This window comes from Monomorium pharaonis, chromosome 6, assembly GCF_013373865.1.
Source record: "Monomorium pharaonis isolate MP-MQ-018 chromosome 6, ASM1337386v2, whole genome shotgun sequence".
Classification (NCBI taxonomy): domain Eukaryota; kingdom Metazoa; phylum Arthropoda; class Insecta; order Hymenoptera; family Formicidae; genus Monomorium; species Monomorium pharaonis.
The window spans coordinates 1,174,610-1,200,004 of record NC_050472.1 but is presented as its reverse complement, the minus strand read 5'-3'; the positions used below and the strand labels follow the sequence as shown (position 1 = coordinate 1,200,004).

At 26.8% G+C, this 25,395-nt stretch overlaps 1 protein-coding gene across 8 annotated transcripts in view; it reads right to left on the bottom strand.

Annotated features, from left to right (window-relative positions):
- Positions 1–25,395, bottom strand: part of LOC105840026 (ecdysone receptor) — a 52,004-nt gene that overhangs the window by 6,095 nt on the left and 20,514 nt on the right. Inside the window, exons 1-2 of one of the 8 annotated variants that reach the window (XM_036287861.1) lie at positions 17,262–17,400; positions 11,672–12,088 (exon numbers count right to left, since the gene is read on the bottom strand). The exons of 5 other annotated variants lie outside the window; for them this stretch is intronic. In XM_036287861.1, the coding sequence (XP_036143754.1) occupies positions 11,672–11,969 (298 nt within the window). In that variant the 5' untranslated portion in view covers positions 11,970–12,088; positions 17,262–17,400. Of the gene's footprint in view, positions 1–11,671; positions 12,089–16,973; positions 17,401–25,395 lie in introns of those variants that run through there. 2 more of the 8 variants (XM_036287860.1, XM_036287862.1) reach the window with 2 other exon arrangements.

Genomic DNA, 25,395 nt, shown 5'->3' with positions numbered 1-25,395 from the left:
AACTGCTAGATTCCTTATCGCAGCAACTGCTCTGCATGTTTTATCTTTGTTTACTAATTAGCAATTTTGTTTATTACATGTTTATATTTAATAAGTGTCAACAAATGTTATCTGTTAATTAATTTATGTTGTAAATTTAATAAATATTGCTTGCATTTAATCAGTTTTCGTTTACACAATAAAAATATCTTTAAAAATCCAAAATATGTAATATTACCTAGATATAGAAATTCATAGAAATTGTCAATAGAAACAAATTTTCTAGTAATCACGACTTCGTATAACTTCTAGGATATTAGAATTTTTCTTGCAACAAAAGTTATATTTTATATTATTTCTAAGATGCGAGTTTAATCAATATTTATTTATTTATTCGACAATCAATCTATTATCTATTTTGTTGGTTGGACATGCGCATTAATTATTCTATATACAGCAAACAATTTTCATTTGAAGTACACAGTTAAAATATGTATTCAGTAACTGACTGGATATTATTTCATTCGATTTGTTATAGTATGTACACATTGCAAATACATATTATAAGTAAACAATATAATTTTATCAAAATAAAAAACTGTATATTGATGTGATATAAGTTGTAGCTTTTAAGATAAATCATTTTACAATTAGACGTGTAGTTGCTAGACATTTTCAAGTCTAGCAAAGTGTATACAACGTGATTGGATGTTATAAATATTAATTCAAAAAATTAAAACTAAATTTTTCTAAAACTTATTTTACTATTACAATATTCCTAATACGCAATGTTATATAGAGAAGGTGGTAATATGGCCAATGCGGATAATATGGCTACCCATATTATCTCCGTTATTAGCTGACAAATTCTAGTAATTATTTATATCATTTGTTTAGTAGCCTATTGTTATATAATAATACTAATATAACAAAACTAATATGACACAACAGTCAACATTTGTTATAAGGCATTTTTATTTTTAAGAATTTCAAAAAATTTTCAAGGTACATTTTAACACATACTTCCTCATTCTTTTTAAACTTAACCACATTATCATCCAAACGTACACTTGAGTACTTTTTTATTATTTAACTCTTTATTCGGCTGTATATATTTCGAGTTATACAAAATTAAACGATGATATAGGATGTTGTCAATATAGCCATTTAAGTGTGTTAATATGGACACTTAAGGCTGTTAGTTTAATACTGTTAATTAAGATTGTTTAAAAGCTGTAAATTTAAGGCTGTTAATTTTTTTAAATCCTTTATATAAAGTTCTTTATATAAGGTTCCTTTATATAATCCTTTATATATTCTTTATATAAGGTTCTTTAGATTTAAGATTATTTTTATTTAATTTCCATTAAATGTGAATAAAAATCGCCTGTATCGATATAACAAGTTATTTTATATAAATATATATGTTTCTAACAAAATACTGTGACCTTTTTAAACAAAACCATTTTTTTATATTTATTTTTGTGGTGGCCATATTATCCTCCCTATTTCTCTTTGGCTCAGTATCGTTACATTTTTATAAATAATATATAATACAATAAATATTTTATAACTTTGAATTAAAAATTTAAGGAGCAATACTTTGATGAATATAATCGTAAAATTTCAACTCAAAACATTGATTATTAATGAAGTTATTAAATAAAATATAAATGGGTGTCCATATTACCACCTTCTCCTCTATTATTTTAATTTTAAATGTTTTATTACAACTTTAGAATTGACATAAATCACACACACACACACACACACACACACACACACACACACGAGCTATAAAAGAATAAAATAAATTTTATTAACTAGACATATGTAATATCTTTCAAAGTTATTTTTTGTATTTATCTTAATAATATATATTTAATCAATTTTGTATTTATTTTATATTTATTTTTTGAGCGATCAATTTTTTATTTAATCATGTATACACTTTGAAATATTTTTCATGTATCGGTCGTAAATTTTTTACTTTTATAAAGTTTTTTATAAGATTTCAATTCTTTTTGTAGAAATCATTAAAAAAAATGTTTAATATTCTTAATACAAATTCTAGTATATTCTGCAAAAAAGCTTTCAAATCCACTTCTTTTTAAACAAAATTATATGTTATGCGTAACGTGCGCCAAAAATAATACACAAAACATCCAATTGCCAAAAGTATAAACATAATAAATTCTAAAAACATATAATTATCTTGTTCATTAGTTGTACCTCTTTTACTATTCTATTAATTATTTTATTTCAAAATAAAATCTAAATAATTATTTTCCCTAAAAAGTATACTTTATCCAAAGTCTTTTCGAACGTCCCACATTCTTTACATATAATCACGAAAGAGAATATCGTTCCTTTGCAGCAACATCAAATTTAAACATTGCCATTTTTGAATGGTTTGCAAAATAAGACAATTCAGATTATAAGAATTCAATACATTGAATAAAGAGCTAGTGATATTTTTATTCCTGTATAATCAGTTACATCAAAATCGCATTAAAAAATAATATTATTAATGAATCTTATATTAATTCAAAATATTTTAACTTGAAAATTTTGTTATAGCAAATAGCGAGATGACATCGAATAACAATGACTTATAATTTCCTGATAAAGAAAATATGTTAATAAATTTAACCTTTGCGGTGACATCGCATCTCTATTGTATACTTTTATTTATTTCAAACTTGTCGAATGAAGCGCAGACAAGTTAGAAGTCACAGTCGGTGAAAATATGAGCGTTCCAGGTGAACGTTACGATATACATATACAAATACATATGTGTTCACGTTAATACATATGCGGTACTATACGGGCGAAGGTGTATTAACTGATAAAGTTACTCTCAATCAATAATTCGTCATATTACTTTTAAAATAAATCGATTTATTATTTATTTTTTACAAAATAAATGTTTTTTTATTAAGGTTGGGTAATAACTAATTAAGAAATTAAAAGTTAAATAATAAAACTACAAAGTTAGTAACTTTTAACTTAGCTTAATTAATTTTAAATTTATTATATTTTTATTACAACTAATTATTTTTAAAACATAAACTTTAACATATTAAATTTTTTTCTGAATTAAAAAAATCTATTTAATAATTTTTTTTAATCCTTCAATTTCTGCTTACATTTTACGTATTATATTCATTATCTCTTTCTAAACAATTAAATACTTAATTTTTTCCATGTAATTTAACATCCTCTTTTTTTTAATGCAAAAGAAATATATATAAATTACATATGTGTATATGATGTGTAATCTTTACAATCAAATACGATAGATTAGATTAATATTATCATTATAAATATATAAAAATTAGAGTAAAGAGCAAATTTATATGCACAGAAAAAAAAGGAATATAGCCAATAACATATGTGATTGCGGGCTGCCAACTAAATAAAATACTTAATACTTGATACTGCAATAGCACATATTATTGTATTGAGTGTATCTATAGTTGGCAGCCCGCAACAACATATCTTATTGAATATATTACTTTTTTTTCAGTGTGTATATGTAGAATTAGTAAATGTTAATATTAATAGAACTGTAAAATATTCTTTTAATTTTTTTACATTTTTGAATTGTGTATTATTTTATCCGTATAAAAAAAGAAAATTCCATATTTTTACATAAATCTACTTTTAAAGAATAAATTTTTTCTTGAAGTTGCAACGAATTTTATTTTTTATTTAAATTATTTTTACAATATCAATTTTAAGTAAATATATTTTTATAAATTTTTAAGAATCAAACGTGATGGTCCTTTTCGAATAGTTTTAGAAAAAAAATTGATTTTCTTTCATTTAAATTTTAGCAAAGGTAGAATCAGATAAAATAAAATACTGTATACATGTATAAATATATATTGTGTATATTATTGCAAAGAATCCAATAATATTATAATATTTTTTCATTTATTATTATTTTTATTATTATCTTTATAAAGACTTAAAACGGTTAATTTTAAAAATATAAACGTGTTTCATATTTGTCTTTACTTTTTAAATATACAAAAATATTTTAGTTTTAAACAAACATATTTAGATAAAAACAGTAAAACTTTAAAAGTTTAAAATTCTTAGAGATGTTTTACTTTTAAACATTTTAGTGTTTTAAATCAAAACATTATATGTGTGAGCATTTAAAAAATGGAAACATAAATAAAACACTTTAATATCTATACATTAAACATTTTTTATATAAATATAACTTGTGTCAAACATTTCTTATATTAAATTTCTTATATTAAAAATAAGTTTACAGATATTCGAAAAGTATAGAAACGCAAACTTCCAGTTTTTATTGACAACTATACTAATAAAAGAATGTTTAATATTAATATATTAAAACGTTTTATACTTATCTCCATTTCTTGAAATATACATTTAAAAGTATTGTAATTTTAAAAACAGTATCAAAATTTATAACACTAAAACGTTTAAAACTAAAATCATTAACAGCTTTAAATATTTTATTGTTTTAAATCTAAACACTGTTTAAAATTAAAGTATTTTTAAGCATTTTTAAGTATTTAGAAAAAATTAAAAAAAAATTTTAATACATAAAAATTATACACTTCTTTTTTGGATGTATATTGTGTTGAATGTTTCATGTGTTGTTAAATACAAAATAAGCCAAAAAACATTCATAAAGTAGAGGAACGTAAGCTTCGAGTTTTAATTGACAGCTACGTACATTTCTACAATAAACCCAGAAAGACTACGCACGAAACGTTGCTGATTTTAATATTCCTTAGCAAGGTTTCCATGCTGGTTAGTACCTCTCTGTCACGACGTAGCGTAGCAGTGAGCGGCCTTGACTCTGGCTTTCTTGGTGAATGTCTGTACAAGTGGACGCACACAGCCGTCCGTGTCCTCCTTGTTCTCTTGTCTTACCTAACAAATGGCGAGTTTTTCCCTCTCTATTTCTCCCATCACGCCGCGCCACGCTACGCCGTACGCTCGCCGAGAGACGAAAGCTAAAACGGGCCAGTGAGCACCGCTTCGTTTCCTTCCAGAGATCAGACTAGTTAAGCGAGCGTGTGAAAAGAGGAAGTGGAAAAACGTAGACCGTGAGCCCATACGAAGAGAAAGAAAAAAATAGATTCGTGTGTAGAGGAATCTTTAAAAAATATATAAATATTTGCGAATACGTATCATATTAATATATTATATTCACACACACACGCGCGCGCGTGGCTTTATATAAGATTTTTTAAATTCCTCATTCTTCAGGCATTTTTATAAAAATTTTATAAAAAGAACAAAATAAAGACGTTTTTTATGTAAATTTAAAATAAATGTTACTATTATATATATTCTAATATTATATTTGTATAATATAATTAATATAAATGTTATTATTATTGTTGTTATTATCATTATTATATTATTATTATATTAATTTTCTTTCTTAAAACATTTTTTCCTCCGCGAGAAAACGATTTCTTTCAAATCACATAAAAACTAAATTGTAAAAGATCTAATAAAATAAATATTTTATAAAATTACCTACTCTCTTTTTGAGAACCTTTTTCAAAAAAACAAAATAATAAAAGATTTTATAAAATAAATATTTTATAAAAGTTTTACTCCTTTTTGAGAACCTTATTCAAAAAACAAAATATTAAAATAGAATCTCTAACGATGTAACAATATAAATATAGATATCTACCATGTAAATTATATATTAAAAAACGTAAGATAAAAAATTTTAAAAATATTTTATAAAAAAGAATAACACATTTATAACTTTGATCAGAATTTTAAAATAACATTAATCTTTCGTTAAGAAATTTTTTAATATCGCAAAAGTCACTTTTGTGTATGTGATGCATTAAATTTTAATTGTCTCAGAAATTGTCTGAGAAATGAAATTTAATTTGTAACGGTTTCAGCAATAAATCGTATATAAATACGCTTGCAAATACGCGAATCAATTCTATTGCAAAAAATTGTTCGGTACAAGTATTCCTGAATACAAAATATTCCGGATCTGATCATTTTCTACACAAAATAATTGTACACGATCGGAATATTGTTCACAAATAAATTGTATACAAAAAATTGTACGTGAAAAAACAGTGCACAAGAATTATCATAAAAATGTCTTGAATTAAAAATTGGACACAAATATATTGTGCGTACAAAAACTAATTATTTTGTAAAATATATTATACTTCAAAATTAAACACTCAAATACTTTGAACGTATATTTTAGACATGACTAACATTTCAAAATGTTAAAAAAATTAAACAAATGTTCTGCACAAAAATATCACATACTAAAATTTTTTACGCAGTTTCTTTGAAATAATATTTATAGAGAAAAGACATTGTACACTACAATATTGTGCACATGAGACTGATATTTTCCACAAATAAATTAAACAATAATAATATTGTACACAAACAAATTGTACGTAAAAAAATTGAAAGTGGAAAAACTGTTCATGAATTAAAAATTGTACATGACTATTTTCTACGTATTCTCCAACATATATTATACTTAAATATTGAACAAATACTCTGATGTGGAAGCTAAATGCCTTTTGAATGCAAAGAATGAAATAACTTTGAATAAAGGTTTTTTAATATTTTAAAATGTTAGTCGTGTCGAAAATGCACATTCAAAGTATTTAAGTATTTAATTTTGATAATTGTATAAAATAATTCCATATTTAATAATCAATTTTCTTAAACTGTTATACATATAACTTGTCAGGAAAAAACATTTTAAATAAATCCCTAATCCCTAATAAAAAAGACTGTGGGAACGTGAGAAGTTCACTCGTGGTCGCGCGGTATTGTTGCCGCTTTTCCGCGATGCTGATTGGTTCTCTCGCTTCGTGTTGCGAGAGTTGTAATTGATAGTTTAATTTTGACAGTTTAGTTAAAACAGGTGCGCGCGAAGCGCGCGCTACGTGCTAATAATAATAATAATAATTAAAAAGGCCCTGTAGACGCGGGAAGTGCGCGTTTGATCGCGCGGTATTGTTGCCGTTTTTCCGCGATGCTGATTGGTTTTCTCGTTTGAAAAAACTTACTTCGTATTGCGAGAGTTGTAATTTGACAGTTTAAAGGGCCATCTACAATGGAGAGCTGTTGCAGTCGTAAGCCGTAGCAGTAGTCGTAGAAAATATTTTCATTTCGTACTGCCTCACTGCTTACGGCCTACAGCAGACATTGAGCCAATTCGGTGCGTGTTTACGATGAGCGTTCGGACGTTCTGGATTAGTTTTTGGTTGCCTCTCTATGATAATTGGCTTGTATGTTACTGCTACGTCGTCTGTATTGTAGACAGCATTGCCGTAGATTTAGCGCTGTTACGACTAAAACACTCCATTGTAGATGGCCCTTAAAGGGCCATCTACAATGGAGTGTTTTAGTCGTAACAACGCTAAATCTACGACCATGCTGTCAATAATATAAACGACGTAACAATAATATACAAGCCGGCTATCATAGAGAGGTGACTAAAAACTAACCCCGAACACCTAAACGCTCATCGTAAGCACCCACTGAATTGGCTCAATGTCTGTTGTAGGCCGTAATCAGTAAAACAGTACGTAATGAAAATATTGTCTACGACTACTGCTACGGCCTACAACTCTCCATTGTAGATGGCCCTTAAGAGTCACCGCACAAGCTCTTCCATAACGCGTTATGTTACACACGTTAAGTACTCCATATGAACCTTGTACTTAAAATTTAACTTAAATTAACGCACAAAAAAATTCTTAACGTAAGAACTTAAGAACTTATGTTAAGAATTTCTTTGTACGTTGATTTAAGTTTAATTTTAAGTACAAACTTAGGTTTATGGAATACTTAACGTAACGTAATACGTTACGGAAAAGCTTGTGCGGTGGCCCTAATTAATACAAGCACGCGCTGCGTGCTAGTCCCTTTTTAAAAAAAGTGTATGTTATCCGTAATGTTATATCGCTAATTGCAAATCTCGAAGTGATTGTTGCCTCTTTTTCGCGATGTTGATTGGTTCTCTCACTGCGCTTACTTTGTGTTGCGAGAGTAGCTATCGTTGCGATTGAATTTTAGCAGCTGTCAAATTTGTATAAATAATTATCTATACAATTATCATTGTAATTTATTTTTTAAAAGTACTAGACACCTCAGACGCGCGCTTTGCGCGCGCTATTTAACTTTTTTGATTTTTTAAAAATAAATTACAACAATAATTGTATAGATAATCTATTCAAATTTAACAGCTGTCAAAATTCAATCGCAAAGACAGTTACTCTTGCAACACAAAGTACGCGCAGCGAAAAAACCGATCAGCATCGTGGAAAAGCGGCAACAATGCAATGGTAACATCTCCTTTTTACAAAGCGGATAGAAAAAATAAAAAGTCAAATAGCGCGCGCGAAACGCGCGTCGGTGGTGTCTAGTAAACATAAATATTATATAAAAAATGTGTATAAGATATATATATATATATATATATTCTTATATATTTGTCTATATTTTTTATCTTATTTAAGAGACTATAAATTATTTTATAATTTTTTAAATATTATACATTAAAATCTAAGACATCTTGACATTTTTTTAGCTATCTCATTCTACATTTTAAAAAATATGGGTGATCTGCCTAACTTATATTTCTTAAGGTAAATTTTATCACATAAATCAATTCTCCTTTATTTGATACATTTGCGTGTCACCCCCCCCCCCACACACACACACACGTACATACACAAATGTTTCAAAAATACAATAAGAAAAAATGTGATATTTACGATTATAATTGCATAGTATAAATAATTATAATTATAATCAGAATCATTTTTATAGTAATTATTACTATATTGGTAATAATAACTGTACATATGTTTATAATGATGTTTATAACGAGATAAATGGGGGAAAGAGAGAGAGAGAGAGAGAGAGAGAGAGAGATTATTTTATAATACAATTTACTGTATTAAAATTTCCATTTTGATTGTGGCAACCATATCATAAATTGTATAAACCAATATTATGGTTATAAGAATTTTAATATAATTTAAACATATTATATTTTTTAATAACTATAAAAATATAGTTAAATCTCGAAATGACTATAAATTATAGAGTTATGATTATCGCAACTATTTTTCTTTCTTAATGTAAGGATATAAAAATTACATTTACGAGATATTTCCTTTATTTTATAACATTTTCACATAAATATAAAATCTGTAATAAAATATTTTCTTTCTAATAAAATCACATCTTAATAATTTCAAGTGTTAACAATATATTACACACACAATTTTTATATACATATAAATAATAGCATGCATTTTGATTTATATAAAAAAAAATCTGGTACAAAAATACATAATTGCAATTAAGAAAAAAATGCAGTATCTAACACTCCCAACTGTATATCTTTGAAAAGCAATGTTTTGTGTTTTATTTATATTAATCTCATTAAAGTGTTCATGTAAAAAGTATTGTCAAGTATACTTTTTAGATTTCTCACTCATTATTTTTGTAGCAAATCAAATCATCTATTAGATATTTCTGATAAAAAACAATTTAATTAAATATTTTTAAAGGAAAAATTCCATTCTCTCAGATTAGATTTTACAAATTGATATGATTTGACAGAAGAATAATAAATTTCCATAATAATACGTTCAAAATAAAAGTAAATCTAAATATTGTGAAAAATAATTAAAATTTAAAAATCAATAAATCATGCCGCTGTGATAAATGCATTTTTACATTTTCAATCAATGATAATTTTTTAATATAATTCTATTATTTACGAATCATTTAAAAAATCGACTAAATCTAAGAATACTTTAAATTCACAAATTTCTTAAAATTTCTAAATTCTTAGATACATAAATATTCAGAAAGCACTATATTCAACATCTCAACATCTTTAAAATTAAAACATTTTATGTCACGATTTTTACCCTGTTGTCTGGATACTGGTTTTGCTTTTTTGAAGATATTTTTAATTTTTTATATAATATTTTTATAAAAAAATACGATTAGTTTCCAAAATAATATTTAAGAAAAAATTTCTTTTCTTATTTTCCTTACGTGTCTTTTTTCTGCTTTTTGCAAAATTCTTACATGTCGTCCGATATTCGTAGTCTCATACTTGCAAAGATATTTTATTCACCTGTATATAATTTATCGATTCTTTTCTTTTTTTTGCAATGTAAAATAATCGCATTAAATTATAAACCATATAAGCAACTCATATAAAATGAGTTTCTTAAATATTACAAAAAAATTTGACTTCTAAATACATGTATCTCACGCATTAGTTTCCATGTGTATACAGCAATATATTTAGTGTGAAATGCTATCACATCTTTTGATAACCTGACGATACTTCATCCAAACTCAAAGTTCAACATAACATTTTAAATAAGGTATTTAACTGGAAATTATAAACTAATTCTAGTTCAAAAAACTATAAAACTAATAAAAATTGTTGCAAATTAATATAATTTTTTTTCATCCTGCACGTATAGTCAATTAAACTTATATTTATTAATAATTAAAATCATAATAATGTTTTTTTTAAATCTAATTTCTATTAATAATAAATCAAATTTTTCTTAATAAAAAATTTACACTAAGAATGATATTTTAGACAATCAACTCGCAACAGTGAAATAAATCATAAAAATGTCATAATAAAAGTAAAATAGATAATAAAACAAAATATTTATATTAGTAATAAAAATATTTAAATGTAAAATATTAAAAAATTTTAATACACTGCATCATCAATCAATAATGAGAGTGTAAGAAACAAAGAGCGAAAAAAGTTAAAAAGGAAGAAAAAATTTTATAATGTCATATACTCAAGTAAAAAATATTTTAAAAGAATTCGTATACATAAATCATCAATAAGTTTGAATTATTCTATCTTAGAAATTAATTGTAATTTGTCACTAAATCTATTAGGTTAAATAATCGACCTTAGAAACAGACATAACAAGGCTCATAATTCTAATTAAGAAAAAATTTTACAATTAACAATAAGCAATTGTAACTTCAGAAAAAATGAACTGTGTGTTTCATAAAGAAATTCTGAAATGTTATTTTTTGCAATAATTTCTTTACAGGTTTGTCTGAGAGAGAGAAATTTTATAAATGCTTGTTAATACAAAACTATTAATTGCCGTTCATTTGTAAATTAAATATTCTAATATATTTATGTATTTACATAAGGATTACGTTTCGAACAAATATGCGATGTGCAGTTTGCATGAGCTGAAGATTATAAAAATTATTAGACACACAAAACTCTCAATCGAAAAATGGCACTTGTTTTATTTTTTTGTATTAATTACATATCGGTTTAAAATTCAATTTATTATTAAATAATTAACTTATTAATTAATTATTCAATCATTAATAATTTATATAAATATTTTAAAAATTCAATAAAATTTAAGAAAAGTTATGTAAAAACGTAATTTTTCTTTATAAAAGAAGTTTTCTTAATTTTTCAAATTTTAAATATTACTAAAAAGTAATTTTTTTATACAATATATTCTATTCTTTTAAATTAGGAAAAATTATGTAAATTTTCAAAAATTTCAGAATTAAAAAATTTGTACTTACCTTTATAAATCTAACAATTATGTCCACTATTATGGGATCCTATGGTTTCGTGATTGATTGTATTTACCTTGGATGGAAGTAGAGAAAGGTGAAGTTGGACGATCGTTGTTAACCAATTCCGTGACGCTGGTAATAGCGCGATAGTGATCGATCTCAGATTCTGTCTTGAGTCCACGATGAAGATCCAAATCCCAAAGTTGAAGATCTTCTTCACGCACTGACGCGCCCGAATCCGCTTGAAAGCTCGATGAGAACGTATCGCTACTCGACACTTCCGGACTAGATTCTTGAAGATTCTCGATATATTTATTGCTCCATCTTCTCCGTACTCCCGCGACAGGTATCCGTGGCATTGTCTGCAGCATTTCACCATTCACCTCCACCTTTTAATTTTTTTCTTCTCAATTCTCACAATATTATTCGTATCTTCGATGTTGCCGCAATTAAAAACCGAAAATCGTCCTCAATAATCGCTACGCAAGATCTATAGGATAATTACAAATAAATATAATCGAATGTACGTGGACTATTAATGTAGAGTTCTTCATGTTCTTCAAAATTCCATAAAAGCACAAAATTATAATTTTTTGTGCAATGTTCGGAAAAAAGTATCGAAATCAGCACTAAAAATTGATCTTATATCCATTCTCCATTCCACATGTGTAAATGCTCACGTTCCATTTCTTGCAAGAATAGAATGAGTTAAGCATACACAGGAGCCTTGCAGCTACATTGTACACGAAGAAAATTTTATAATAAAAATTGTGTATAATAATAAACGCGGACCAAGAAAATAATTATGAAAATTTTTACTATATGTTTTTCATCAAATTATACCATAGTATTTACACTACTTACTTGGCATAATTCTCTGAAATTTCTTCTTATGATCCTTCTTATGAGCTACTCGTACATAGTAATTTTTACTTAAAAAATTTTCTCCGTGTAATAACATTGAAATCTTGCATATTGCAATTCAATTTTAGAAATATTGTTAAAATATAAATATGCAATATCTATAATATTAATAATATATATCTATAATAATTTCTATAATAATTTTATAATGTTGCAGCAATATTTTAAATACACTGTAAAAATAAACTATCAAAATTTATTTATGTACAAATATTTGAGTACGCACACATTTTCCGATTCGTTAAGTTTATAAGCAATAAAGAAGTATAAAATTAATTTGTATTGTATATTAACTGCGAATATGGTTAAATATGTGATTAATTATGTGTAGAACTATTTTTAAAAAACTATTTTTATGTTTGGTAGTAATAATTTCCACAATTGAAGAGTCTTCGAATTAATACTTCAATTAATAATTCAATTTTATAATTTTATATTCATAGCAAAGTTTTAATTTAAATTTTAATGCATTTCTATTCTAAAACAATATTATTTAAATCACAAGCAATGTGCACAACGTATATACAAATGCTAAAAATTGTGAAAACAGTTATATAAATATAAATTGGCAATTGCATTATTAGCTATGTATCGACATACTATAATACTTATTTTATATCTAATGATACATATTATATATCTAATACCTATTACAATAATGTTACTCCTATAATTGCAAATTTAATGACATTATTTTCTCAATTTATTTTTTTCAAATTAAAAATATTTTAATTATTATAACATTACAAAGTGTGTGTGTGTGTGTGTGTGTGTGTGTGTGTGTGTGTGTGGTAATTGCAATATTGCTGCTACATGTATAAAGTATCGCAATATTTCTAAAAATGAACATATTTACCATTGTTACAATGTTATAACAACATTTTGTAACGTTTTCGCATTATTGCAATAAATACTTCTGCAATGCTTCTGTAATGTTTCTATTCAGCATACGCGCGCGCGCGCACGCGCGCGCGCGCGCGCGCACACACACACACACACACACACACACACACACACAGGTATTCTATTTTAATTGCTCATTATTTCAAAAAAAATATATTTATACAATAAATATTCCAATATAACTTTTCTATTTATTCTTTAAACCGTACAAAAATTATACATCTAAAGAAGGACCAATAATGGTCAAATAAATTTGAGAAAAAATCAAATTTTCAAGGTCGCATGAAAATAATCACTTTTTTAATTGGAATTATAAATGACTTTTTTTACATAATGTAATTCTTGTAATTTAGTTAACATATAAAAGTATTAAAGAAAAAAATTATATATTAATATCAATAATGTACGAGACATTTTATATTTATTTCTAGCATTTTAATTTAAAATATTAAAAATATCTTGGAAATTATTGATTCCTTGGTAGCTGTATTTTAATACATAGATAACTTTTCTGTGATGTGTGGAATAATTTAAAAAATATATTAAAAAATTATAAATTTCTTTTTAAAATGTGATATTTTTTATATGGAAAATTGCTTTTTTCAAAAGTTAATTTTATTATTATTACTATTTGTCCCTTTCTAGATCATACAATCTTTGTGTGAAAAATTTTTTTTTAATATGTTTCTTTCGACTTAGGCAATTAATATGAAACACATTGTGTATATGTACACACACACACACACACACACACACACACACACACACACACACACACACACACACACACACACACACACACACACACACACACACACACACACACACACACACACACACGTATATGTATATACAAACGTGATAAATTATATTTCAGAGAAAACAGAATAGCGTATAGTGCGTATATGTAACAAAATAAACAAAAAAATCTACACATCCAAGAATGAAAAGTCTTGTTTAGACTTTCTGAGTAAAAGATCTAAAGATCTTAAAAATCGAAAGGCGTAAAATCTGTTTACATCATAATCTATTCTATTTTGTTTAAAAAAATCTCATTGAAATAAAAAAAACATAATCTTAAACAGAAATAAATAGCTAAACAAATTAATATTAGAGTTTTAGTACATAATGCTGCCAGAATGTAAAAAGAAATAAAGAAATGCAAACTAATAAATTTAGAAATATAATAATTATATAAATATATAAATATACAAATAAAATATCTAGAGTATTTAAGAATTTTTTAATAGATTTCCAAATAAATAAAAGAATAATTTAACATTTTTCAAATCACATAATATTTGAAATTGAAACTTTTAATTTTAGAAAAGTAGATTTCCCAACTAGACTTTCCCAACTATACTTTCCAACATTAATGCGTTTATGATTTCAAATGTAAAACACCTTATATAGTTAGTTTAATAAGTGTATAAGTACACAAAAAAATATAAAAAAATATATATTATAGTGTAATAAAGCATTATTTTATAATAACACAATGTAATAATAAAAGTAAATTTAGCGATCTTTCTCTCCATAAATTGAATATGACAGAATATAAGGAAAGAAATATTGAGGTCAACATCTTTCTTCGCTCTACTTTTCCATTTGCAATTGCTACATCTTATCCTCTCCTCACTGTTCCATCTCCATTTTTCTCATATATTTGTTATTATTAACTCCTATCTTTGCATAAATATTATCTACGAATAAATTATATTTTATTTCGTTGTTTTCCTTGTTTATACTTTTTAATATTTTGAAGATTAATTTTTCATTTGTTAAGGGCATAATAAGTTGATCTTCATGATTATCATATAATACACAACAAATATTCTTATACACACGTGTACATGCATGCACAAAATTAATAGAACATGCACACGTACGTACAAAATATTAATTAATAAAAACTATAATTATCTAATGCGTTCTTTTAAATCACACGTGTAGCAAAACTAGATTTTCATCACAAACCGAAATCAATAATAAACATATAGTTATGTAAGTTTCTTGTATAGTTTATTTTTACTATTAATATTTCAAGAAAACGATTTCAAAATATGTATTTAGGTTTACTCTTCTTTGTTTACTCTTATCATTTTTTTATCCCTTGCCACTGGCGGATTCCGGGAGAAGGGGGAAATAACTCCACTTCTTCCAAAAAAAAAAAATCAGTCTTACTGAATCTGTTAAATTTAAGTAAATTTACTTAAATTTAACAGATCCAGTAAGACTAATTTTAAATGATGCAAGCCGATTAACGGCGCCTGTGGATCAAATTCTTATGCAGATTTACCATGTTCAAAGTGTTCAATGTCCAATATACGCGATGTTCAGCAAAAAATTTTATTACATTATACCCCCTTCCCATTATTGAGGAGCGTCAGAATCCACTAGTGTCCCTTGCTTTATATTTTTCTGTTTTTCTTGTTGTCATACTCTTTTATAAAATATGAAACTTTTAAAATCAAGAATTTCAAGATATACAATATTATATTCTCAAAAGCATGCTTGAGATTTTCTCATATTTCACAAAAGTTAAAAATAGAAAATTTCTAGAATTAAAAAAAAATTTTAGTGACCCAAGCACATTATAACATTGCTCTCTGTTTTCTTTTTTTCGTAACTCTTTAGTTTCAAAAGTAAAACAACATATTATAAAAAATGAGTTTTTACACAAGTTCGATATCCTTTATTACTAGAATCATCACGCCAATTAGAAAAAACATTTTATAGCTTAGAAAGCTTATTAAAAATTTTTTTTTCTTAATTTCCGTTGATGTTTTATCAAGCTACTGCACCTCAAAGTATAAAAATTTAAACAAATATTAATTTTTTATTTTGTATGTAATTTACAAACAAAATATCATAGAAAAAAACTAAAAGATATTCAAAATTCTATTTTTTTTTTCAAATTAAAATGCATTTTTTAATTCTTTTCTTTAAACCTTTTTTTCGTCGAGTTTACTTCATTTTTATGAGATGTAAGAAATTATTAACATCAATTAAAAAAAAAACGGTTTAAAAGTCTTATAAGAAGGTCTCTATTTTAAAATAATTTTTTATCAATTTTTGTCCGATAATATTTCATCAATCTATAAAGTTTCAAAATAAATAAAGATAAATATTAATTTGGAGACGAAATCTCGCAGACAAAATTAAAAGACATATTTAAAATTCTACTTTTCCTTTTTAAGATTTAAAAAAATTTTCTTACAATAATTTTCCATTGAGATATAACTTCACTTTTAGTGAAATCTGAGAAAATCTCAAGAGTGTTGAGATGACTTTTTAGCGATAATACAGATTAATAGTATAGAAAAATTAAGGAATTTGAAAATTCTTATACAACTACGTGTTAATTAAAAAAAGAAATACAAAATACAATCGAAAAGGAAAAGAAAAAATGCGATAAAAATGGAATATTCATTTTTTTTCTCGGATTCAGGTCAGCTTGAAGAACTAAACGAAGCAACAGCAGCTGCTGCTGCTGCATCATTGCGTTGCAGCGAGTGACCACTAGTGGGGGTGTGTAACACACGCACGTGTTCTCTCGGCAGACACGCACAGAAGAATGGCTCCGACGCCATCGACGCATCGCGACTGGTCTCGCGCGCGCGCGCGCGCGCGCGGACGACATATCGCCATTTTACATTATTATTGTCTTTCTGCTTGCAAAATATAGCCTGCAAAGCGATTGATCAGTTGTTAAGTACGATCGGTACGTCAGACTTTAAGATCTCGTTTAGGTCTTTTAATATTTGGATGCGCGATTTTTAGATTCTTGAAACTCGAACTATACGCTTTATCGTTAATTCATTGGATCTAGATACCTTCGATGATGCACAAACGCTCACGAGGCTCACATCCACACAGACACATTAGTGCAATCCTTCGCGCGAGCAGATGATACTTATATGTACATTGATTATCTGAAATTGGTTACACATTCAATGTCGGGATTGAAAGCCGCAGTGAAAGACGAGCGTCCGAGTTGCGACTCCGACGGTTCACCTTCGACTGAGGCCAGGCGAATCGTGTGGACTATGGAGTCGCTTGAGAGTGGAACGGCAGACACGAGAGAGAGCTAGCGACACCAATAGCCAACAACTTGCCGAAGCTGAGTGGATTCGTTTTTGGAACTTTCACTGTCAACGTGCGCCTTAGTCCGAATAAGCTCGCGCGCGCGCGCGCGCGTGTATGCGTGTGTGTAATATGAGATTGTGAGTTGTACACCCGCAGATATGACTCAATTAACTGAAGCAGCGATTTTCGCCATTTTTCTCAAAATTGTAATTCAACTTGGACAAAAAAAATGAAGTTATATTAATGCAGCATGGAATTAATATAACATATAATATATCACATGTGCAGTACATAGACTCCTTCTCAAGATGTCTAAATAAGACATTCCAAGGACATATGTCTTAAGGATGTCCTTCCAGAATCCATGTTCAACGAATAAAGTGTGCTATGTGATATTCAGACACACATATCTTATTAGCAAAATGTATACAATGTCGCTTCTCTCAACATAGTCGCCCAACTTTACAGAAAAAAAATATGTAACGATCGATTAGTTTTTTGATCTGCAAACAGATTTTTGGGCTATTGTCGAAGCGCCACGTATGCACCACTTTCTTAATTTCCTCGTCATTGGCGTACTGTCGATCATGTAGAACTTTCTTTAATGGTTCAAACAAATGGAAATCAAAAGGTGTAAGCAAATTAAGAAAGTAATGCATCCTGATTTCAAGAGCGGCCAAAAAAAATTTTATTCGCAGACAAAATCAGAAAGCTTGTGTTTTTGTTACATAAAATTTAGTGCAAAATTGAACTATACTGAGAGAAGTAATATAAAGAATAAATAAATTGATTTTATTTTCTGATACCCTTGATATTTGTATTTTTTTAGTTCAAATATTTATATGTATTTAAATTAAATATATAAATACTTGAATAATCAATGTATAAATATGTGAAGAAATTTAAATTTCAAGCTGTATGTGAAGAAATTTAAATTTCAAGCTGATGAAAATTTAGTCAATCTTTATTTTCTTCGCTAACATTTTCTTAGATTCAATGATTAAATGTAATTACACAAGATATCTAAAGTTTAGCACAATACATAAAAACTTGCTAACAATTTGTATGGTAGGGATAACTAAACTATTTGACCTCATTCACCTGTTACGTACTGTGCGAAATTGGCAAGTGAATATGAGACATCTTACACGTGCACATACGCACACGACATACGCGAGAGAATGCGCGTTGAGAATTGCGCATGTCAGGACAGAGTTACGCGAGGGAGCATTGAAACGGGGCTGAGAGCTACTATTTAGCTGGGGGCTATCGGGGTGGGTCATGGTCAGAGAAAGGAGGGCAACCCTCGCTGCTGTACCCAGGCGAGCCTGGACGAACCATGCCATACTAACCAGCATTTCGGAAACACTACATCCGAAATTTCCTTCATGTAACGTAAGAGAAAAACGAGACACGACAAAATTAATCATATCAATTTTTTCATCTGTTTCAAAATAATCGAATAATTAATTCATAATGTGTGTGTGCGTGTGCGCAATTCAACAAGCACGTATGTCTAAAATCGAGATATAATACATCTTTATAGACGTTTTAAAGATGTCATAAGATCTTATGGCCTAAAATATCTTATGTCCCAATTGATGATGCGATGCTATCCAGGTGGAGAGCATCTTCTTTTCTTTCGCTTCAACTAACATTGTTTACTTGCTGCAACAATAACACAACTTAAAAAAAAAATAATTTAAAATAAAATTTCATCAAAAGTTTGAATGTTTTAAATAATTACAATTTTGTAATATTATTTTTAAATGCGATTTTGGTATAATAACTACATTTTAGAACAATAAAAGCATTCTTAGCTCCTCAGCATACTAAATAAAACTGTATTTTTTTTTTTTTAGAAACAGCTCAAAAGTGAGCAATTATTTTAAAGTACATTAAATTACAGAGTTTTTAGCGCGCGCGTGTGAGTGTATGTATACATTACAATTTTAAATAATATAACTCTTGATTCTAATGTTTTTACACGGATGCGAATATGCATCGCACATTAAATGATCGTCTCATGAACAATATTTCGAAGTCTACATTTCGAAGTCTACACGTAGTTTTCATAAAAATTTTTTTATTTGTTATAAGACTGCAACGGTTCAATACTCTACATTCAAACTAAGGTCAAGTATAAAAGAAGTGTGAAGCAAACGCAAACTGAGCATTTGTTCATGTTATTGCACATGGAAATCGCATAATCAATATACTTTGTCATGTTAATGTTTCAGATAATTATTCGCCGTCCAATTAGTCGACATCTTTCTCGTACGACTTTCCCATGAAAAATAAATCGAAGTTATTTCATTTAGATGAACACCTTTAATAAAAACAAATAACTTCAACACACCGTGAGAATATGCATTTATTTGAATATTAATAAGCATTTTATTATACATAAAACAAAATGTATTTAGCATATTGAGCGTTCATCCAAAAAATTTTAACATTTTTCAATAAATATATATAATATATAAATATTGATAAAACAAACGTAAGAAAGAAACAGAGAGAGAGAGAGAGAGAGAGAGAGAGAGAGAGAAGTACATAAAGATATATTTTAATAAACATAACGTATGTAATATGTAAAAAATTATTACATTGTAAACAGAAAAAGCAAAAAGAATAATAAAACAATAAAAATTGAATTATTATTTTGGATATAAAATATAAGCATTTTTTTTACCTTCATCAAAATTTGTTTATATTTTCATCAAAATTTACATATACAAAATTTTGATACAAATACAAAAAATGTTTTATCATTCATTAAAAAATTCAATTTTTATTTATTTTTATTATTCTTTTTGCTTTGTTCTCTTTTTTTAGGTACATGTACACAATATATTATATTTATATCTTGTATTATTATGCTTCCTTTGATTGTTTGTTTCAATTAATTTCTTATATGAAACAGAATATTTGTCATACAAAAAGGAAAAAATATTACATAATAATAAAAGAAAAACAAAAAAAAACTTTTTCAGTATACAGTCTTAGAAATCTTCTTAGGAAAAAAAAAAAAGTCGTTATAAAAATATGAATTATGGCTTACATAAAAATATATATAAGAACTAAAAAAATATATATTAAAATATGAAATCTCTAGTTGCAACTGATATTTCTCTATTTTTTGTTATGTAATATTTATAAGCATCTATTTAAAAAAAATTGCGTAAGTTTATTAATTTCCTTAAAATCTCATTTATATGTATATGTATACACCCTCAATCAACATTTTACATTAAGATTTTCTCCTCTTTTCTTCGCCATGCGGGAGCATTCTCCGTCTCTTTTACTTTCTTTCGATCTCAAATCATAATTTTTAAAAATCACAATTCCGTAGCTCTCGCGAGTGATCCAGCTCCTGGCTCAAGGCCGAGAGTAGGCGCGGGAGGCACACCCGTGCATGTTAATGCACGATTCTAATCGGTGATCCGTACAATGACGCTGACGTTAGCAATTCCGCCGTATAATTAACTGCAACGATGTGATTTTGACGAAATATCGTTTATAATACAGACTACATCGTGGACGATATTTTATAATATTTGATATTTTATAATGAAAGACTATTCTTAGACTATTCTTAGACTCTCTCTCTCTCTCTCTCTCTCTCTCTTATTTTATAATAAAGAGAATTATGGTTTTGCATTAAATATAACAATATCGGCTGAAAAGCTTCAAAAAGAAGATATTTATTTCAAATCTAGCTGTTTTATTAAATTATATATATATAATAATTGTTTATTACACACACACACACACACAAACACACACACACACACAATAAACAAAATTACCACTGTTTATTCATGCAAGCAAGAATGTAACTCCCTGCTTATATATGAAACAATAATGATTATTAAAAGATTAAAAAGAACTGTTTTAAATTCATAATGTTTTTTCTCGGTATACAATATATTTTAGAATGCGTATCATTTTTATAATGAATATAGAAAAATGTCCAAATAAAGGAGAAAAAAAGTTGTAATTTTCTTTTAATTTTCGTATGTTGTCAGTATTTATGAAGCTATTGCTGTATCAAGTTTTAAAATGGGCTGAGTTTCAAAATAGCGTAATTTGATAATGTAATTTGATTGATCAATGCTTGTTGCTATTTCATATTTTATTATTAATAAACAGTAACAATAGACTTTATTTCTATTCTTATATATTTAATTTAGTTGTTTTAGAGTACTTGTTAATCATTTTAAAAAAATAATTGTTTTTTAACATAAAGTAAAATTTAAAAAAATCAACAGTTAAATATAGCATATTCAATATTCTTTGTAAAATTACTAAAAATATAAAAAGATAAGTCATTCAAAGACACGGTCATTCTTGTTTCTCAATCTATAAAACTATCCAAAATACTTTTACTAATGTAAAACAGTATGGAACATGCACAAGCATGTGTCAAATGAAGATTACAATCTTTAGTTATAAAAGACTAACTTGAGTGAGAGTGAGAGTGAGTAAGTGAGAGAGAGAGAAAGAGAGAGAGAGAGATTTTTATATCATGCAAAAAACTATAATTCTATTGCTAAATTTTCAATATATTTAAATCGGTATCATTCTTTCAAATGTATTTTCTAAAGGATAGATATTTGAATTCAATGCTTTTGTCTTATTGTCTCGATAACAGTGATATAAAATTCTATATGTTCATGTGGTTAACTTTTAGAATGCACGTTTCTGGACAAATTACATCGGCGTATCTCTTCCTTTCACAAAATTAATCTACTTCCTACTTATTTGGAATTCACTTATTAGTATCCTATGCCCAGAAAAATTCACAAAAACTTTGGAAATAAAAAAATGCGGTATTTTAAAAATAGTTTTTCACTTACTGTATTTTTTATGATAATGTCACCTTTATTGTCAATCATTTTAAGATTTCCTTCATAAGAATTCTAATAAATAATTCATCAATAAAGTTCGCTGTCATTATCGTATATTTCGAAATAAACCCGGGTTTCTTTTCCTTTATTTTTCCAAAAAATTAAGAATACCCTAATATCTCATTATCTTACTATCGTTTTTTCTATATGTTTCTATATTTTTCTATATTTTTCTATATTTTTCTATATTTTTCTGAAGGAAACGAAAATTTTAGTTTCTCCTCGATTTATTTTTTAAAATTTTTTAATATTTTTTAAAAGAAAAATTAAGAATATTAAGCTTAATTGTTTTAAATTTGTTATAAATATCAAGATTTCTAACTTTTGTATAATTCAAAAATATATAGCTTCAATGTTTTAAACATTTCATGACATTTTCATATATTTTATATTTCTTATTTTAATAAATTAAATTACTCTTGTATTTTCTTTGTTTAAACAGATTCGAATATCATATTGCCCATGTAAACGATGTTGGTATCACTAGGATGCAAGGCCTATCACGGCCAATGGCGAGCAAACCGGACACAATTACAGAATCTCGTGAAGCTTCGCTGAACACTGCGAGGCCTCCGACACGCATCGAGGCCTCGTTTCTTTCGCTCGCTCTCGTTGCTCTTGCTTCTTTCGTTCTCGTTTCAAAACTGCATAAGCATCAATTTGAGTTACACGCTTCTGGAGTCAATTGGAAATATTAAATTATAAAAATTAGAAATATATTGTATCTTAAACGTTTTATGTGTTCCAGAGACATTTATCAAAAGTAAAAAAAGGTTTTTTGTTAAGAGCAATTTGTCAAAATTTTGTAAAAAAGAATTTTACAAAATATTGTTTTAATAAAGAATTTTCTTCGTTATCTTTACCATTATTCATATTTTTAAAGAAATAAATATAAAATATTACGAAATAGGTGAGTAGTAAAATATATAATTCCTGTAAGAACCAAACAAATCCAGAGATTTTACATTAGATGATTTTTTTACATAATATAATTCTCGTAGTCATTTAGCGTATGGTACTAAAATATGTAAAATATCTCGTAAAATATTAATTTTTTAATAATTGTACGTACTTTAATATGTTTTATTCACAAAATACTGAAATGAATTAATTGATGTAAAGAACACAAAGATAGTTGCTTTTCGAGAAAAATACGTAATTGCATATTCTAAGTTTGTAATAATCTTTTAAATAGTTTCTTTAATGTATGATTGCCATCTTATATTTAAGTTACGAAATACATTTTTTCCCTAAAATTTCGTCATAAAAATATAATAAATCGAGATAATAACAAATATAATGTACAAACATATTAAAAATTGACGCACGCTATGCATATCGCAAAAGTAAATTACAAAATTTAGAATGCTTCTTAAGAAAATATGTATGATTTAATAAAATATCAAATTTTTTTGGAACTCTCCCTAGAGATTCGAGATATAAAAGATTCTAATTCTTGTATTTATAATCAAGACACGCAAGAAATACTGCTGGTCGCGACCTTGACAAGAAATTGCAACGGGCAATGTTACAGAGTGACGAGAAGCTTGTCAGGCTCGAGCCAAGTGGCCGAACAAGAGATAGCTATTGAGGACAATGCTCCTTCTCAAGGATATCCACTCCTCTCGATAGAATCCGGAGAGATAACCGAGATCGAGAATGCTAACACATATACATGTTACATTTCTTCAATAAAATTCCTTATTAAAAAATATATATATATAACAATAAATAAACGCCGAAATCTATAAAAATTTAACTAGATTTAAAGATATATGGAAGATATACCTAATATGATATACGAAATCGAATAATTTGCTATTTTTTCCATTATATCCCTCTTCTATTATTTTATATTTGCACGTATGTAGAATAAAAATGTATTCTACTATTTTTTATTTTAAAACATCTTTTGATGATTCATTACTTTATTACTCTAATAATGCTTATATTGTGTGTGTGTGTGTGTGTGTGTGTGTGTGTGCGTGTGCGTGTGCGCGTGTGCGTACATATACATATATACATATATGTACACATATACATATATTCTCTCTCTCTCTCCCCATTCCCCCTTTTCTCCTCTCTCTCCCTTCTGTTCTTTCTTTTTTCTTTCCCTTCTCTTCTTCTCTCTTTTTGCATCTTTATAATTATATTTAATTGGCAATAATAACGCCATCTGTTTATCATGGTAAGAATGACAAAAATCTTGAGAAAACAGTGACAGATGGCGCACGTCAGATTTAGTTACAATACATACACATTCAGTTAAAACATAATAACAAAAAACTAATATAAAATAAGCCTGTCTTATCATTTTCGATTATCTTATTAAAAACTTGATCGAAAGATTAAATTAGAAATCGTCAACTTTAAATTTAAAATTGATTGTATTATTATGTTTTCTTCGTTCATTTTCTGTTATATATAATAATTTATGTAATATAATACTTTGAATTAATAATTAAACAAAACATTTATTTAATATAATTAAAAAATAACTATAATTAAAAATTTAGAATAATCAGTTTTAAATTTTACAGCTGATAATTTAGTTCGTCGATTAAGTTAATCAGAGTTAGTAAAAAACTTATCCAATGTCTTATAAAGAGCCTCATAAAGATAAAAACTGTGAGCCAAATATACACATAAAAACGTTTAAAATTATATGCATTATTACTAAGTAAAAAATTAATGTTAAAAGATATATATGAAGTCAATCTAATTTGTCAAATATTATTGAGGTAAATTTAAATATAAAAAATACTTTTAAAGATATATATATATATATATGTAATACATAAAATTTTATTCTTTTTAACTTTATTATAAAAGACAGACAAACAGAGAGAGAAAGAGAGAGAGAGATTTCACGTCAATTCTAAGTCATACAAAACAAATTTAACACTAGAACGATGTGCCTATTTCTTTCACGCCAAACGTCATACTGGGTTAGAAATGTACCCCATTC